The sequence below is a fragment of the Atractosteus spatula genome, chromosome 2 (genome assembly GCF_055471065.1).
Source record: "Atractosteus spatula isolate fAtrSpa1 chromosome 2, fAtrSpa1.hap1, whole genome shotgun sequence".
NCBI classification, from domain to species: Eukaryota; Metazoa; Chordata; class Actinopteri; order Semionotiformes; family Lepisosteidae; genus Atractosteus; species Atractosteus spatula.
In genome coordinates this window covers 9,325,794-9,344,169 of record NC_142707.1, presented here as the reverse complement: position 1 = coordinate 9,344,169, position 18,376 = coordinate 9,325,794, and the positions used below count along the sequence as shown (strand labels likewise).

The 18,376-nt window shown below is 47.8% G+C and overlaps 1 protein-coding gene across 19 annotated transcripts in view; it reads left to right on the top strand.

The window, feature by feature from the left end:
- LOC148839172 (calcium/calmodulin-dependent protein kinase type II subunit beta) overlaps positions 1–18,376 on the top strand; it is a 79,550-nt gene that overhangs the window by 21,170 nt on the left and 40,004 nt on the right. For 10 of the 19 annotated variants that reach the window (XM_088905015.1, XM_088904979.1, XM_088904952.1 and 7 more), the window contains exons 6-12: positions 3,274–3,346; positions 9,873–9,975; positions 10,475–10,558; positions 11,030–11,124; positions 11,722–11,844; positions 12,270–12,353; positions 13,577–13,619. In XM_088905015.1, coding sequence (XP_088761141.1) covers positions 3,274–3,346; positions 9,873–9,975; positions 10,475–10,558; positions 11,030–11,124; positions 11,722–11,844; positions 12,270–12,353; positions 13,577–13,619 — 605 coding nt within the window. Of the gene's footprint in view, positions 1–299; positions 373–3,273; positions 3,347–9,872; positions 9,976–10,474; positions 10,559–11,029; positions 11,125–11,721; positions 11,845–12,269; positions 12,354–13,576; positions 13,620–16,500; positions 16,576–18,376 lie in introns of all 19 variants that reach the window. The other 9 variants (XM_088904961.1, XM_088904907.1, XM_088904883.1 and 6 more) reach the window with 3 other exon arrangements.

Genomic DNA, 18,376 nt, shown 5'->3' with positions numbered 1-18,376 from the left:
GCCCTCCTCCGTCCCCTATGCCTCTCTCCTGCCTTCCATTCCCTACCCTTTGCTGTTCACCGTCTCTGGACCAATTCCCATTAATTGCTGCTCCCCTACCCTTTCCCTATATCCCTCTCTCTTCTGCTTCCCTCCTCCTCCCTTGTTTCCCCTCCACTCCGCATCACTCTCCTCCATCTCCTCCTCCCCTCCTGTTCCCGATGCTTTTCCCCCCTTCCCTCCCGATCCATCCCTGTGCTCCCTCTCCCTCCTCCCCTGCATTTCTATCCCTCTCTCCTCCCTCTGTTTTGTCTTCACAGTCACTGTATCCATCAGATTCTAGACAGTGTCAATCACATTCACCAACATGACATAGTTCACAGGGACCTGAAGGTCAGTATGTGTAGTGCTGTAATGTCCTGGGCTGGCCCTACCAGCGCGTCTGTCTGTCTGTCTCTGGCTCCAGCACTCTGAGCTTGCTCCCGCTGCACTGACTGCTCTCTCCCCCCTGTCTGACTCTGTGGCAATGCACCCCCTCTCTCTAACCTTCACCCCGACTCTGACTATACAGCATTGCTGGTGGTGTCATTATTTGGACTAGTTCCTGTGTTCCGACCTGTTTATTTTGGTTATTTCATGTCGTAAAGCATTATTGGTTGAAAATCATGTTGTTTGTATGTATATGTGGATATACACTACATATATATACAAACGGTTGAGCACCTACATATATGTGCATCTGTATGTGTATTTACCGATGTGTATATATGTCTGTTTTTTTGGTGTATCTTTTTTTTTACTTTGGAAAGAACTCGAATTAAACCATGAGGTGTGCAAATATGTTACTGTTAAGACTCTGAGTTGTGTTACTCGTTCCAAGAAAAAATGGTCGCTGCGGGAATTTACCAGCGCTAATCTCTGATGGCAGTACACCAGCTTGATAGTGAATATCTGGACATCCGTAAAAAAAAGCCCTAGCAGTCCAGGGGTCAGTTTTGTGTACCTGGGCTGGGGCAACTGCATTTTTTCAGTAACTACTGCAGGGCCAAGTCGAAAACAGCCAGACCACTGGACTGAAAAGGGTTGAAACAAAGGTCTGCTTTCAGCCATGATGACATAAGCAGTAGTTTTAACTGCTTTCAAATCTTAGCAAGGCAAGAGGCTCACTGCTGCTCAGGGCCAAGGCAGGGGCGGTATGACAGTAACATATATGATCCGACGATGCCAAGCCAAGTCCAGTCCCTCTGCATGCCCTCCCAGTGCCCCCAAACACCTGCACTTTATACCCCCCAGGTCAGAGAGCTGAGCGGGCGACAGAGGAGGGAGGTTGGTGAAGGGGCTCTGTTGGGGCCAGAAAAGCATTAAGTTTCATACATTGAAATGAGTGCAGAAGGTCAAGGTCAGTTCAGCACACACACTGACGCTGTCACCCTGTTAAAGCGTCTTAATCTGCAGGGTGAGATTTCCCGCCCTGTTCCATTCAACAATGACCAGGAGGCAGTGTTTGCACTAGCGGTTAGGCAGCTTTCGTCTGGAAGGGCTGTGTTTTCCTGCTCGTTGTGGGGTACTGAAAAAACCTGTACTTTTAAATTGCAGGGACAGGCAGGAAATATCGTCTTGCAGCTCCATTGCTCTTATTAGGTCCCCTTTCGCTTTTGGATGAGACCTGTTGGCTTACAACGTGAAAAAGATGTTTCTCACCGAGTGCAGATACCTGCAGGACCCTCGGTGTAACAATACTCTGTGGAAAAGCAGAATGTGGCGCTTTAACGGAGGCGTTCGTGGAAACTGCTCGTGTGCACACAGGAGCACTCACACACCACCGCCCACAGAGCAGGCAGTGATGTGACCTGCTCAGTATTTATTCATCCTAAGACCTTTAAAACACAAGCACAGGCTCCTAATTTACAACTCTGAACTTTTACTGCTGTTGCAGCTAGGGCAGAGTAAATCACTGCAGGGGACGGAGAGAGACACTGTAACAATCTCCGGCTTTCCACTTCCCTCTGTCTCCCTCTGTCTCCCTCCCTGCTGGTCTCTGTCTTTTGCTGTGCCTCTCAGTTCACAACCCCCCTTAGCCAGGATCTATGAAGAGAACATGTGAGAGTCAAGGGAACGAGGCATGGAGAATCACGCTCTCACAGCACATGTTGTCATGAATAATTGAGATATTCAAACGGAAGATCCACTCTCCTTCTCTCTCGGTCTCCGTTTTTTTACCGGGAGGAAGGAATAGGGGTGGGTGGGTGATGAAGATCTTTCTGTCTTGTGATCAGCTCCCTGACTTGGGATATCAGTGCGCCACTCGAGTGAAGGAATAAGTGCAGGCACCAGAGGTGCTGAAGACTACAGCGGAGTGGCAGTGGGGCTGTACCTGGACTCTTTCAGGACAGACACCCCCTATCTCAAATCCTAACACCACGACACTGAACCAGGCAATTCTTGCCAGCCAGCTCCAGTGCACAGACAGCATGGATTTGTGCATGGGGGATATGTTTATACTTTCTACGGCAGAACACGTGTGCATGCGTTTTAAGCATATTGAATACATGGTATATATAGATATAAAATCTATATCGATATATCTATAGTAATATAGATATATCCCAACAACTGCATAGCTCAATTTTCATAACTATCCCCCCAGTTAAATCTGTGAAGCAGCTCCAGCTCTAGCTTGGGCTTTAGCTGTAGCTGCTCGGTGGAAAGTGTCAGAATGTTGTAAAAGTGAGAAGCTGCAAGAATTGAATGGTAGCGCAGTTTGCATTTCCCCTGCTTGCTTCAGTGTCTGGGAGGTATCGAGCAAATCAGAGCTTCAACACTCCCCACCTGTCCTGTCAGAGACTAAAGACATCTTTGCCTCTTTTTGTGATTTTGAAGCGGCAACAGCTCATTGATGGAAAATAACATTAACGAGGATTATGGACGCTATGTCTACATGGGCGAAAATGAAATCTTTGTCAAAATCGTGCCCAAAGCATTGCCATAATGCTAATTTGTTCATCATAACTACAATGTGTGTCTATCAGGTTTGTTTATTTAGCAAAAACGTCAAGTACAGGTTTAAAGCCAAGCAAAGCTCCCAGCTCCTGGCCCACTCAGTGCCATCCAGCCTCTTGATTAGTTAAGTCAACTAATCAATTTGGCAGTGTAGCTTCCCGGTGCAGAGTGGAGTGGGTTGTGTTGGGTTGGGTTGAGAGAGGCAGTTGTGTGTTGAGTACACCCTGCCCTGGCCTGTGCACGGGACTGTAGCGCTGCTCTGACTAACACGCGCCCCCTGGTGTTTGCATGCAGTCATTGCATCCAGCAGATCCTGGAAGCGGTGCTTCATTGCCACCAAATGGGCGTGGTGCACCGAGACCTGAAGGTGAGTGACAGGTCATGTGATGTGGTGTCCGGTGTGTGCGTGTGTGTCTTTGTGTGTGTCAATTTCTCTGTGTGGGTGTTTGTAAATGGGTGTGATTTTGTGGCTTTCGTTGTGTGACAAATTTCATTAAGAGAATGGAAGCACAGACTTGGGTAGTTTGTGCTTGTGTTATAAGGGGAGTCTTTTATTCAAATACCTATATCTGTATTTAAGATCTCATTCACGATTTCTGAAAGCTGTTGCTTTTTGGATGCTTAATTTATTCTTTTAGCACAAGCATAGTTTTTTGGATGTATATATATATGTGTGCTGTGTGCTACACACAGACATAACAACACTTAGTTTGTGTGCAGAATAGTCAAATGAGGCTGCTGCAGTTCATTTCTGGACCCCAGTAGTTAATTGTGAAGTCTAGTCCATTGCAGCACGACTTAACTCAGAAGACCAATAGGTACACCTGTGTGGACTGGTGAGTTGTCAGATGTTGGGATTAATGCGGTCTCATCATATCTGCCAGTAGGATCAAAAATAAAGCAGAGATCCTGTAGGCTGCATGGCCAGTATTCAGTATTTTTAGTTTGGTAATTAGAAGACAAATGGCTTTTTAACCTGATTTAAATTGTAGTCACAGGGATTATCTGATGACTATACAGCACTCTATATGCCACGATCAGTGGAGTGTATGCTCACTGTAGGCAGGCAATTACAGGTCATACACGAAGTGACTGAGTCACTGTAGACAGCTGGGCCTTTGATCCAGGTGATCCTCAATACAGGTTTGAGTGCATTGTGAAAGCACCTTGAGCATCGTCCCTTACTGTCTCACGTCGTGCCCGATGACGGAGATAAAGTCTCCTTTAATTTTTTACCATATAAGTTTTTTTATGGTTATCCTATGCTGTGTGCATGTATTCAGTGCCTTTGCAATTATACTCATCTGATGGGGGAACAAAACTACTGTAATTGTGCCTTTTTCCCAAAGTTTTTTTGATTTGTTAGCTGTGTTGGATGTCAAAGATATTTTAACTGGTGTCCTAAACTGTGCTTTCGGTCAGATTGCGTGAGTGTCCTCCAAGCCTTTGTGACCACATGTAATCTGCACCACACCTTGTACAGGGGAGCAGATATTTTTCAGAGACCTGGAATGATTCGGAATTATGAATCTGACTGGCCTTCCCGTGCAGTCTGCTGTGTATGGCTTGCTAGCTGTGCTGTCTTGCATTGAGCATGTGTGCCTATTCTGCATGAAAAGGAAGACTTTTTATACTGCTGAAGTTTAACCCTTTGTGTGTTATGTTTCTTTGAATAGTCAGCGTGCAATCTTTTTTTTCAACCTTTTCGAAGATGTAATATCCAATTTCATCCAAGGAGGTATAGGAGTTGTTTTGCAAATATGTAGATGATGAAGTGTGGAGGTTTGCATGTTAAGAAAATATAGTGCTTATTGTCATCCCCTCTCCAGTGCTGTGAAGATTTGCTGCCACTACCACAGGAGATTCATCTGTAGAACAGTTTTGTCCAAAAGAAGCCCAGAGCACATCAGTGCTGTTTGTGAGCAATGAGGGAAAGTGGTTATGGACAGAAACCTGTGCTGGCAGGGAATGCAGCTGCTTGTCCTCAGTCCAGAGTGCTCACTTGATCTTCCCGTCTGTGCTCTCTCTGCTTTGCTCCACAAGGGTGGCATTGCCACTAACCATCTTTCCTCCAGCGTTTTCTGATCCCTCATCTGGGATATAGAACACCACATGATAGAACAGAATGACTAGTTTTGCCCAGATACCTCCTGTGAAACCCTCAACAATGTGACGGTCACAGGGGACTTGGCGCCTAAAGACAGTCGGGGCAGATTTTCCTTTCATCTCTTCACACGATCGCACCACAGTCCCTTTCACCGAGCAATGTGCGTAGATGCAAGGATGAGGTCGCCTAAGGTGAGCCCAGGCCCTCGATTGCCATTGTGTCAGCACCAGCCCTTGCTTTGGGTCATGGAGAGAGATCAGAGCTCAGAGAGGTAAAGCACATCGCTTACTGATCTCCGGTTCTTTGTCGCCGACTTGACGGTCGGAAGGCGGTATTCTGTAGCCATAATGATCACGGTTATCTTTTCTTTGGATTGGAATTGCAGAGCCAGTACGTTTTCTTCTCAGCAGTCCCCACAGCCTTGAAATCAGCAGCTGTCGGTCGGCTTGCTCACTTTTGCCGGGGGAAGGAGGATTTCCTGTGTGCTGTCCTCGCGCCCTGTGCTTCACACGGGGTGTCCCAGTGCGCCCACAGCTGAGTTTGCATTGCTGGGGAGGAGTGATGCGACTCTCACTGCCAACGCTGCAAGCTTACAGGTGCCCAGGTGCTGCAGGCCGCCAGCCGATTCCCTGGCTAACTCAGCCCTGGGGGTGCAGAGCCAGTGACTGTCACAGGCAGTCGATTGCTTCAGACCGATCATGTGTGTCCTGTAGGGCTCAGCCTGCACTCGGAACTAGCCCGACTGCTGTTTCATTTCTAATTAATAAGTACTGGTAGAAATTGTCTAAACAAAATAGAAAAAAAAACTAACAGAAATTTAAAATTATATTAAAAATTGAAGTGGATAAGATGGCAGTGAACTATTGCATCGTAAGAGTATTGAAAGCAGCCCAGCTTGGCTTGATTTCTTTTCCGGCAGCTCGTTCTGTGCACCGTGCTACTGAAGAACAGGCTGCACTCAGTCAAACTCACAGAGTGGCAAAAGAGCCCCCAGTGTTTTTTTAACAGCACATGGCGGTAATGTGTGGGTCATAGTCATAGTAAAGTCGACCTCTGAAATGGGTTCATGGGCCTTTGAAAATGTCTGCGGTTTGAGATGGTTTGGAGCTGAAGACAGCGGGATTCTGTGCACAATTATCAAGTGAAATAAAACAGTCCCTTTGGCCGAGAACTGGAAACCTCCCCACCAGTCTGAGGACTTGTTTGCATTTCACCACACGGAGGTGTTCAGAATTGGAATTGTTGATCGGAAATCAGTTGGTTTTGTGGGATATTGCTTCTGTACTTGAACTCACATTATGTTATTATGTTATTAATTATGTCCACCAGTCACACAATTACAAATTCAGGTAGTTCTTGGCATTTTTGTTTTTGCCAGAGGCATGGGCGACCTCTGGAAACTTCCCATGAAGTACTTTATAAATTACAGCTGGCAGGAGGAGCAATGATTTGAGTTTGTTTTGAATGTCGTTTGGGCTCCAGGTAATTAGACATAATATAAAACAATATAAAATTAAGCAAAAGTTAAAACCAAAATATATTTTCCACCCCTTTTTGTATTCATATTTTTTTAGTTGTTTCCTTATATCTACATGCACAAGAAGCCTCCACGTGTTCAGTGAAGGCGCCAGTTCTCCAGCCCAGCACGAACTCGAATTCTTTTTCTAAGTGCCCTCTCGTGAAGCTGTGGGGACATCTGTTTGCTGCAAAAGTATTGCACCCAGTGTTGAAAGGCATGGTGTCATGCCAGACAAGGAATGCCAGCTTTCTTTTCATGTTTCAGGGAAACACTCTTGTGTTGAAGTTCAGTGAACCCGGAATTATGCGAGATCAATGTTCCTTCGTCTTTCTTACAGTATTTAGCTGCGATGATGTAACTTGGTGCGGTTTCATATGTACTGTATGTCAGTAGCCTTCTGCTCCTCCTAGCTAATGTGGTTCTTGTGATCTGTGCAAGAACATACCATCATGATTTCAGTTTTACTCTGACCTTTACTGTACCTTTCACCAGCGGACAAACAACAAGAAAAATCAAAAAGCAGCTACTGCCCTTTCTGCCTTGATTCAGTTTAAAAAACTCCAGCAAGTGCTTCCCTGGGCAGTGATGCCAGGAGGTATCTGGTATGGGTTCTGTCTGCTCCACTCTGGACTCCAGAGTTCACACAGCTCTATTCTCGCCCACTAACTCCACTTTCTCCCCCCGATTCATTCCCACTGCAGAGTGATAAACCTAACCTGCTTGCTTAGCGCCGGATGGAGGGAGAAATGTGAGCGATTTGACAAGCATGTGCGAGCTGGGTCATATGTGACCGGGCCTATGTAAGGGAGTGCAAACTCTGGCAAACCTGTAGAGTGACAAACCAGCTCTGCAGGGATCTGGATACAGATCTAAGACCATATCATTTGTTATTCTATGAGTGAAATAGGATCATGATTAATCGTGAGTAAATATGCTTGATCAAAACAGTATATTAAGTAGCAATGGCCTACAGTGCTGTGTATGTCAACAGTGGGGTACTGGGCATGTGCACCTTTGTGCTTTCATCTGGAGTGTGCGTGCTCTTGTGTGCAGCACTGGCTGAGTTATCGTGTGTGCGTGGTTTTGTGGAGCGAGGAGGACGCAGTGTGTAAGCCATGCTTCACTGCCTGCCTCTGCTCTGTTCTGGGCTGAAAGGAGTCTGCCTTCCTGTTCCTTCATACGCCACCCCTCGCCAGGACAGGTGCCTGGCTGCTTGTAGCACCTCCTGGGCGTCTGTGCAATCAGCACGCCGTGATTGATACTCAGGGCTTTAAGATGTCAAATAGTGGGCTGTCCCGTTCCGCATCTCGGAGCACCTGTGCAACGGGGAAGGGACACCCCATCAGAAAGCTGAGATCCAGACTCATTTTGTCCTCCTTTTTTCGTGCCAGGAAAGAAGGGGAAAAGAAAATGCCAACAAGTGGGCCTTCTGTCAGGAAACAGAGCTTTAGTTCCCCAATCCCACAGAAGACAGAGGTGGCGTGGGGGGAGTACAGGGACAATGTTTGCCTGACAACATTGATCTGCAAGAGAAGAAAATAAATCTTCTTGAAACAAAAACTGAAGCCAATTTTAAAAAGGCAGTACAGCAATTTAGGCAAGCAGGGGACATTTTTCCAGGCCAGAAGTGCAGAAACGGTAACCTTCTAGCCTCCTAGTTGGTACGCTGGAATAAAGATGCGCCAAAGACTGCAGCAGAGAGAAACCCCAGTTTGCTTCAGTATTCTAGCAGACGAGGAGTTGAGACTCCTCGGTGCTTTTCTCTAAGAGGGAAATTAGCAACAGTAGTGACAGGAGCAGCTGCAATGCAGAGGTAGTCACGACGATGATCAATTCAGCCAGTGTGGTGTACTGTAGGCACAGTACCTGTTCACTCTGCAGGTGTGTGCGTGTGTGCACGTGTGCCTCTTTCACCTGCCTCGGCAGAGGACAAGATAAAAATAAAATGCAGTGCGTAAAGAAGTGTGATTTTTATTTTTAAAAAAAGCACCGCCAGCAAAATCTGCAGTGTGCTAGTCTGCCAGCGGGGATGGCACAATTAAAACCGTGTGCTGACAGAGATTAATGAGCAACCCTAATCTGGGACAGCCAGAAAGGGACCAGAGCTCCTCTCCCAGTTTCTAGCCCAAAAATAAGAAAAAAAATCATCCCCTGCAAGACTGTTTTTCACGAAGACAGCTGCGGGGCAGTTTCCAAGTTGAAAGATTCGCCAGGCAGTTGACTTTCCCTCATTGCAGGTGCAGTGGTAGAGTTCTCTTCCCCATTCTGAAAGCAGAGTCATGTGCTTTCCATTCAGCTGTGTGGGCATGTTGTCTGCCTGTCAATCAGAGTTTGTGTGGGTGCTTCTGTACTGTATGTTATGTGCAAGTGTGTTCCTGTGCGTTGGTGTCTGTCCTGCTGTGCTTTTGTCAGTTCATGTTAGCTTATAAATGCGTGCTTGGCAGTGTGTTCGGTTGTGTGCTTGTCAGTTTATAATTGTGAGACGGCATGGTGTGGGTTTGTGTGTGCATGGTGTAAGTGTGCCACTTGATTTTCTGTGTGAGAGAGTACAGTATGTGCTGTCGGTGTTGGTGTGTGCTGCTGGATTTGTTGAGTGTGCGTGGTCTGTGCTAGTGTATGTGATTGTATATATGAGTGTGCGTGGTCTGTGCTAGTGTATGTGATTGTATATATGAGTGTGCTTGGTCTGTGCTAGTGTATGTGATTGTATATATGAGTGTGCGTGGTCTGTGCTAGTATATGTGATTGTATATATGAGTGTGCGTGGTCTGTTCTAGTATATGTGATTATATATATGAGTGTGCATGCTCTCTGCTATTGTATGTTGCTGTATTTGTTGAGAGTCTGAGCGGTCTGTGCTAGTGTGTATGTGATTGTGTATATGTGTGTACATGGTCTATGTTATTGTGTTTGGCTATATTTGGAGCATGTGTGTGAGAGCGTGTGTGGTCTGTGTTAATGTGTGTCACAATATTTGTTGAATATGTGTGATCTGCGACAGTGTGATCTGCTATTTTGTTGGTATGTGACGCTGCATTTGCTGTTTGAAAGTATGTGTGTTTATGTGAATGTGTTCTGTGCTGCGTGTGGAGTGAGTGTGTATGTAATTGTAAGGTCTGTGAGTAAGGTTTGTTTTAATAATTACTGTTGTACAAGAACTTAGTGGGTGCGAGAGGATACACGTTTCTTTCAGTATGCGTGGATCGCAGCTGTACAGCTGTAATCTGACCTCCCCCCATACCCTCCACACCCCTCTCTCTCCCCCAGCCAGAGAACCTGCTCCTGGCCAGTAAGTGCAAGAATGCTGCTGTGAAGCTGGCTGACTTTGGGCTGGCCATTGAGGTGCAGGGCGATCAGCAGGCCTGGTTTGGTACGTACGCACCTGGGTCACACCATCACTCCAGAGAACAACAGAAGGGGGTTGCACATCATCAATACAGGCGATTAATTATTAAACTTCATGGCAGATGGATTAGACTCTCAAATGTGGAGCAGCTCCAGGCTTCAACAATTGATAATGGCCTGTGACACAGTGAAAGGTTTTCAGCTGAAGAGCAGCCAGTGCGATTCCAGTTGCAGAGTTGTGTAATCCTCTGTAGGACTTGATTCTTGACAGTGTACCTGACAGTTATCTTTGCATTTATCACTACTGGAGTGCCAGCTGACAGCACTGTCAACAGCCTTGACAGTGAGTCATATTGATATCAGCTGCAAGGTAAAACTTTAGTTTCGCAATACCGAATAAGTGTGCCCCCCCAACTTTGCAATCTGAATGACCGCTCTTATGACAACTGTTGCGGTTGCCGTGACTGAGCCTGTCCGCGGCACAGAACCGTACTTTCTGAGCCGAGCCCTCTTTGTCCCGGCAGGGTTTGCTGGGACGCCAGGATACCTTTCTCCAGAGGTCCTGCGGAAGGAGGCGTACGGGAAGCCCGTGGATATCTGGGCGTGCGGTGAGAGCTGTGATTCATGTTGCCACTCAGACGCGCTCTCTTGAAAAGAGAGCACTTTCAGCGATATCGAGTCTGAAAAGCCAGCTTACGTGGCACACTATGAGTGTACAATTCATTTAACACTTTGCGAAGCTGATGCGTCTGTTTCTCGGTTGCTCTTGCCTGGAAGCAGTCTGGGTCTGTGCTATGACGTGCTTAAGGATAAAAGCTCATCAAGACATTATCTGGCAGCATGATCATTTTGGAATTATCTGGTTGCTAATACTTTCAGGATTCCATCTTATCTTTTTTTTCTTTAATCATATGCTGTTATTAATTGCCATTGATTAGTACTGTTTTAGAGGAGCTCTTCAGCACCATTGATTGCATCACAGTAGCGATAGTGGCTTGCCAGTCCTTTCCTGCCTCTTGTTGTAGGCGGTATGTGTGTCTCTGTCTCTCCCTCTCACTCTGCCTCTGTTTGTGCCACAGGTGTGATTCTGTACATCCTGCTTGTGGGATATCCTCCCTTCTGGGATGAAGACCAGCACAAGCTGTACCAGCAGATCAAAGCAGGAGCCTATGATGTGAGTGTGCCTTGTCTCAGTTCGTGAGGACAGGGAGAGACTGTTACAGTCTTCCAGTCACAGATACCAGTTTGAACACCCCCTAAAGTCAAGGGTTTCTGACTTTCGCTTAGATTAAATAGTGCGATGCAGCCTGACGTAATTACCCAAACTGATTTTTTTGTAGATTTGTCTATCCTTTTTTGCTATTTGTGATCATCACAGTTTTAGCCACTCAGACTGTTGCAGCCTGTAGCCTGTGAATGTTTTGCTCACCTCTCAGCAGCTACAGGTGTGCTGGGGTGACCGTATGCTTTTTACAGACTTAACAGAAAAAAAAAGGTGTTTTACTCAACCTGTGGCTGGAGACTGACACAGATTAAAACTTTGACTTGTGGCCAGGTTTTAATTCCAAATTAGTTTGCTAATGGCGGGCAGGTCAAGGTTTCTGTTTATTCTGTGCCTGAGCCTTTGTGCGTGCACGTGTGTGACCTCTGGGAACCTCTCTTGTGTTTTGGGGGTCACCTGGTCCTCTTGTGTGGGTTGTGGCGCGAGATCTGCACGGTCGTCCCCCCAAACTCGGCTTCTCCCCCCAACCCCACCTTCTCCTTCCCACAGTTCCCCTCCCCCGAGTGGGACACGGTCACTCCAGAAGCCAAGAACCTCATCAACCAGATGCTGACCATCAACCCCGCCAAGCGGATCACTGCACAGGAGGCCCTGAAGCACCCATGGGTCTGCGTGAGTATCGCCACCTGCACCCTCTCAACACTGACCCCTGGGGTCCTGGGGAGACCATTCTATTGACACCCATCGCATCTGAGTCTCAGCTTCTCTTATCTGAAACTCTAGTCATACATTAAAGACAGTAGAATAGGTCATCAGTATCTCTTCCTTCAAGAGTCCAGGTTTTTGCAGTAAAATTGTAATACCATTACAGTTGTTTGTACTATATTAAAGCTATATGAATTGTCATTTTTTTTCAAGAACTGCAGTGCTATGTTTGTGCTGTCAGAGCTGGTGCGAGTGTGTTGTGTATCAGCAGCTCCGTTCTGCTCTCAACATGGCACTAAATTAGGCATAGATAGTTATGAGTGCTTCTACCACTGCCACCATTAATAAAACATGCCTGTGTGACACCCCTCTCTGATCTCCTGCTCTCACAGCAACGCTCCACAGTGGCCTCCATGATGCACAGACAGGAGACAGTAGAGTGTCTGAAGAAATTCAACGCCAGGAGGAAACTCAAGGTCTGTCTGCAGTGTCATCGATCCCTTCCTCCATTTGCTTCTCTATTGACTGAGTATTGAGCTTCTCCTCGTGTTCTTGCGCAGCTTGATGAGATACTTCTGTGCTTCTGGAAACCCGATGAGCAGAAAGTGCTCCTTATCTGCTACCAGTGGGTGATCTTAACTGATGTCTGGTCACCTGTACCTATGCCTGTCTGCAGGGTTCAGACAGACTACATTAAATAAGCAAAGGGGGAAAGTGTAGGTGCTGTGGGAGATGGATTTGGGGACTAAGAAACACGAACTATATTGAGAGTGAAGTGAAAGCAATTCACCATTGTCAGACCTAACAAGAGCAGAGGAATAATTACAGACGAGAGGAGAGCATTCATCCTCTTTAGCTCATTTGGTTGCTAATGAGCTAATTGATCTAAAGGACATCCTCCAGCTCTCTCTTGAAAGATGCCCAGGTATTGACTTCAAAGGCATGGCTGGTCAGCTTGTCCCACACCCCCACAGACCTTTGTTAAAAGTCCTTCCTGTTCTCGGTTTAAAATGCATGTACAAATGGTTTTCACTTGTGTCCTCTGGTTCATGTTTCAGAAGTCTGATGGGTTGACCTTTGAGGATTTTGAACACCTGTATCGGGTGCCTTAGACATCTCTGTTCAAAAAAGGCTCAGTTTGTTCAGCCTGTCAGTGTGGGGCTCTCCCTTCAGCCCCAGAATAAACCTGAACCAATTCCAGAGCTGCAGTATAATCTTTTGTAATGTAGAAATTAAAGTTTTCTGCTATTGTAATTGTGGTGTCACTTGTTAAAGTGCACAATTTCAACATAACATACCTCGTTGAAATTCTGCACGATTGCATATCCCAACGTTTTGTCTTCTGAATTGCTTCCCGACATTTCCTAGAAAATGTTAACGTAACATACTGCAAGCACCTCCGTCATGTTCATGAGTAGCCTCTACTAATTCAGTATTTCCCATGTTATATTTATAGTTTATATTTCTGTTACCTGCATTTGATACATTGCACTTGCTTAAGAAATCGTATTGCAGGTGTTTGCAAATCTTGACTGGTTTACCAGAGTCTAGATCATTGATACAGTAGGAAGAGCAGTGGTCCAAATACAGGTCCATGCGGTACTCCACTAACTGGGGTAATTATATCATCCCAGTGTGAGCACTAGCCTCTTCTCTGAACTCTGTTTTCTGTCATCAACCAGTTCTCTCTCCTCTGCAGGGGGCAATCCTCACCACCATGCTGGCTACGAGGAACTTCTCTGGTGAGTGAGGAATATGTGTAGAATAAGTTCATGACTCGGCTGAGCTGTCTTTCACACATCACTGTCGTGGGGACTGTTGAGCAGCGGGTCACATCACGCCTCCTTTCTTTACTGTCACCTCTCACATCTGCTTATTGTAGCTGGGATGCTTGCTTCCTACGTCTATTGTCATTTCTGGTGACTGTCCTAGAAAAGGGAATAAAAAAATCCTCTAGCGGGGAGTCTCGCAGCTCATTTTAATCAAATTGCGTTGGGGGCAGGAAAATTAACTTCCTGATGGCAGAGAGCACTGTTTCTGAAGGTTATGCTCAAGAGGAGCTTCACTGCCGCTGTACCCCCTCTCGTCCACCAGAGGCGGAGTTTCACAGTGCCTTTCCTGCTGGAGAGAGGGAGACAGGGTGGCAAAGAGTCTGAGCAGATGAAACAACAGAGAACTGTGCGGGTGGCCTGGTTTTCCTAAGTTACATTTTTACAGCATTCCAAGGCAAGATCACTTGTCATGTGTGATACCTGCCCTTTTATATTTCAACCTTAGTATCCATTTCAGTAAAAACACTTTTGAAGATAGAGGCTTGGACTTCCCTTAGCCCTAACAAGTAAGCCTTCTGCCCTGACCTGTTAGAAACCCTTCAACGCCTTCGGAAAGTCAGGAGTAGAGTAGGGAGTTGATATAACCGCCCGAGGCACAGGATATAGGCTCGTCCTTGAAATGCTGGTGACAGTACAGTCTCCCACGCAGCAAGTGCTGGGTTTGAAAAGCACACAGCACCCTGCCGGTGTTGTGACAGTCCCTGCTGAAAGCTGCAGAGAGCCGAGAGCAAGGGGTCTAAGGAAGGGAGCCGTCAAAACTTAGAAACGCCAATATTTGTTGGTAGCCTCCAGAGCGTGGCTTGTCAGACCCACTGATGCTGCCCTTTCCTTCTCGAGGGGACGGCGAAGGTGAAGCGGGGTGGTTGGGTGAGGGAGCCGCTGGACCAGACAGCAATGCTGCAGACTGGGCTAGTGTCCACAGCAGAGGACGATTGAACTGGACTACTGTAGAAGGTCACTGTCAGATTGTCAGAGAGCGGGTGTCCAGTTTGCTTTGCATGGAAAAAAAAGCCACCGTCTGTAAAAGGAGACCTCTCCACGTTACAAACCAGCAGAGTAGGAATCCGTTGATAGATTTGTAGGAGGCGGGCAATGACGGTCATTTTTGGGGTACAAAACCCTGAGGAAGCACAGTCCCAGCGGAGTGGAGCCCCAAGCTCTGTCCCGGCAGTGAAGGGACGGAGCGAAGAAAGGGGTCGATTCGCGCCCACTCCGTCAAGATTAGACTCTCTTCGCGAGCTGCTGCGGCACTTCTTTCTCAAATGTGTGCGTGGCGCAGGCAGGGAACTGTCCACGTCGTGACGCCCTGTGTGCCGGCAGGCGGCAGGGTGCCTGGAGGTAGAGTTGCGGCTGACGCTCCTGCCCACTCCTGCGTACTCTTGCGTACTCTTGCGTACTTCTGGGCACTCTTGCGCACTCCTGGGCACTCCTGCACACTCCTGCGCACTCTTGCGCACTCTTGCGCACTCCTGCGCACTCCTGCGCACTCTTGCACACTCCTGGGCACTCCTGCGCACTCTTGCGCACTGCGCAGTGAAACCTGCCTGTTCTGATGCACTCCGACAGCAGCCTGGAGAGGGTCAGGGCTGCTCGGGTCTTTGTCGTGGGTGGTCATGCTCTCTCTTGCACAGCAGGGTGTTAACAAATCCCCCTTCCCAGAGCTCTCCCAGTCCTCCGGTGAGCAAGGAATGTGTGCTGTCTTACACCTTATCATTATCATCACCGTCATTATTATTATTGTAATTATCTTATCTTCAGGGTTTTTGGAGGAGTCATTTAAGGCTTTTTAGTGCTGTTAATGCATAGATGTCATCTCACGTGACACCAAAGCGTTTTGGGGGCTAGTGGGAGCACGGGGATTTGGGGGCACGTGTCCCCCCCATGAGAATGGGTGGAGCTTTCGATATATAAAAGTACACGGCTCTTTTCCAGATCAGCTGTCGGTTCCAGACCTCTGTCTGGTAGGAATGCCATTTTAAAGTATCTAAGCAGGACTTTCCCCGGGTTGTGTGAAAGCTTGTTTCTTTTGCAGGCAGCGCCGATGTACTTTGGAGGTAATACCGCCATTGAACTGTGGTTATAGACACTTTTCCGAGCTTTTTATACTTTTTGTGGCACGGCCTGTCAGTTGAATAATTCCCGCTTTTCAGTTTACCGGGAATAAATCTGGACAGGCAGGGGCTGTGCCGTGTGGTTCCTCCAGTAAAAGGTGCTCGTTTGGAGCCCAGACAGGGCTGGGCCGAGCTGGCATCGCCCAGGTGAGGGCACACAGCTGGGCGGGCGCTGTCGGTGGGGGGCGAAAAGATTGGGCAGGGGCAAGCCAGACCAGAGCTCTTCCTCTTCCTCCCTGTGCGGTACAGGAGTCATCGCTGGCAGCCGAGACACAAAGACACAGTTAGCACATTCCAAACTGGGTGGGTATAGACGACAAATACAGAACAACATGCCCAGACTGTCTGTAACGCGCAGACAGTTACAATAACATATTTGTGGTGCTTTAAGATAAGCAATGTTCCTACGACATTCTGCAGCTTGTGAATTCTGAAATCAGTGTGACTGCAGAGGCTCCGGGTCAGGGATTTCCCTAGAAATGGTCCTAGTTTCTTTCTTCCTCTGTTTAAGCGATGAATCGGATAGCATTTCTGGCGGGAAGGAGAGTTTGGCGTCTCTCTGACTATTCCTTTTGCTGACTAACGATGGTATTTCTCTCCTTCCCCTCTGCTCTCTCTTTCTCTCTCTCGGTTGTTGTTGTCGTCGTTGTTGTTGTTGTGGTGTTGTGTGACACTAACAGTGGGCCGGCAGACTACGGCTCCGGCTACAGTCACTGCCGCTGCCGCCGGCACTACCGCTGGGCTGGTGGAACAAGGTAGCCACGCACCAGGGGGCGCCCTCTCACCCCCTCACCCTCTCCTCCTCTCCTTTGCTTTCTCTGCTGGCCGCCTCCTCCTCCCTCCCCCCCCCCCTCCCCACTCCTCCTCCTCCTCCTGCATGGAGCCTGGGCATGCAGCAGAGATGCAGCTCTCCCCTGCGGTCACCCGTCATGTTCATGGCACAGAGCAGATCCCCATTGCAGAGCTGGCTGAGCCACTCCAGGCTGTATTCTCTGTCTGGCTGATGGGCTGAGCTCGATTGGTTGCACCGTACAAGGTGATAAGAGTGGAGTGACTCTCCAGCTCTGTCCTGAGGTGCTGTAGCTCCTCTGTCCCCGAGTGAGCGATTCCCATGTCCTCTCCATCTCCTGAATTGCCATCACTGGACCCTGCATGCCTGCCTTTCGATCTGTGTTTTACTGTCTCCGCTCTCTCACTCCCTCTCCCACCCCCCCCCCCCTCCTCCCCCCGTCACTTCTCTTCTGTCCATTTTGGTTTGTGTGACGTTCATTCCCTTTTCTTGGCTTTCTTCTTGCTAACATTCCCTTTTTCCCTTACCTTTCCCAAATCCTTCCGTCTGCTCCCGTCTCTCTCAGTCTGCCTGTGGGACCGCCCCCTCTTTCTTGAAGGATGGTATTGCCTGCCCGCTGGCCTGCTGAATGCTGCATGTGACGTGAAGACTGGCCTGGTGCATGAGCTGGGGTCATGGGGGTGGGAATGCATGTGAGACGTCTGTGTACAAGCACTGTATCAAATCTGCATGTAAGGATAGGGGGTTCTGTGTGTAAGTCTAGAGTCTGTATACTAGTATAGAGTGCGTATGAAGAGCAAAGGTGTGCTTAGGGAGAATATGCATCTCTGAAGCTTAAGCTATAGGTGGGAGATTCAGTCTTTTTTCACATTTCATGGTGTTGAGAGTCCTGATGATTTTACAGTGCAAATGCCAGCCTCCATCTCAGACGGACACTGCAGATAAACAAATTCACAGTAGTGAACTGTCTGGGCAATCGTGAATGACCTGTAGGAAGCTGCAGAGGTATAGGCAGTTAGCCTGCTGCATCTCACAGGCGAGAGTTCAGTGCATTCCACTGCAGTGTCCTGGACTCTGCTGGCTTATTTAACTAAGCCATCATTCAGTCTGGTAACGTAGGAGCAGTTAACAAAACCCTTCGCTGGAATGGAGTAGAACATGGCAGCAGGTTCAAGCAGCAGGTTCCCCTGAGGTCTCCAGAGTTGTGGGGAGTGCACGGAGAAATGGGGGTTTATATTCAGCAGGTGCCCCAGGCAGTGAGCAAGACAGCAGGTAGCAATGAAAGTAAGGAGCTGCTTACTGAAGAAATCTAAACATGGAGGCCCTGGGTTGTTTTTTTTAATGAGAGCGTCTGGAACGTTGCCACGTCACCTGAACCCACGTATCGTGAACACAAACCCCGAACACAGCAGACGACTGCCCCCAAACCCTGACTTTCAGACTGGCTGATCGGCTGACAGGTGGGCAAGGCCCTTGAGAAACGTTGCTCACCTGCGCCCCGGGACACCTGGAGACAGACTGCTGGGACTCTTAGCTGAAGGCCATCCTCCTGTCGTCTTTTCCTCTTCTCACAAAGTTGGCAGTGCCATTATCACTGTTAATCATAAAAGGTTCCAAGTCAACAAGGCTAAAAAATACCCAAATCCGGTGATTAAGTAGACGCCTCTATCTCTGTATGAGCAGCACGGAGTTCCAGGGTAGGTCTCGAAAAGATGCCCTCTGCGTTGTTCTGTGAAATGGTTGCTCAGATTTACTGGTTGTTGGCA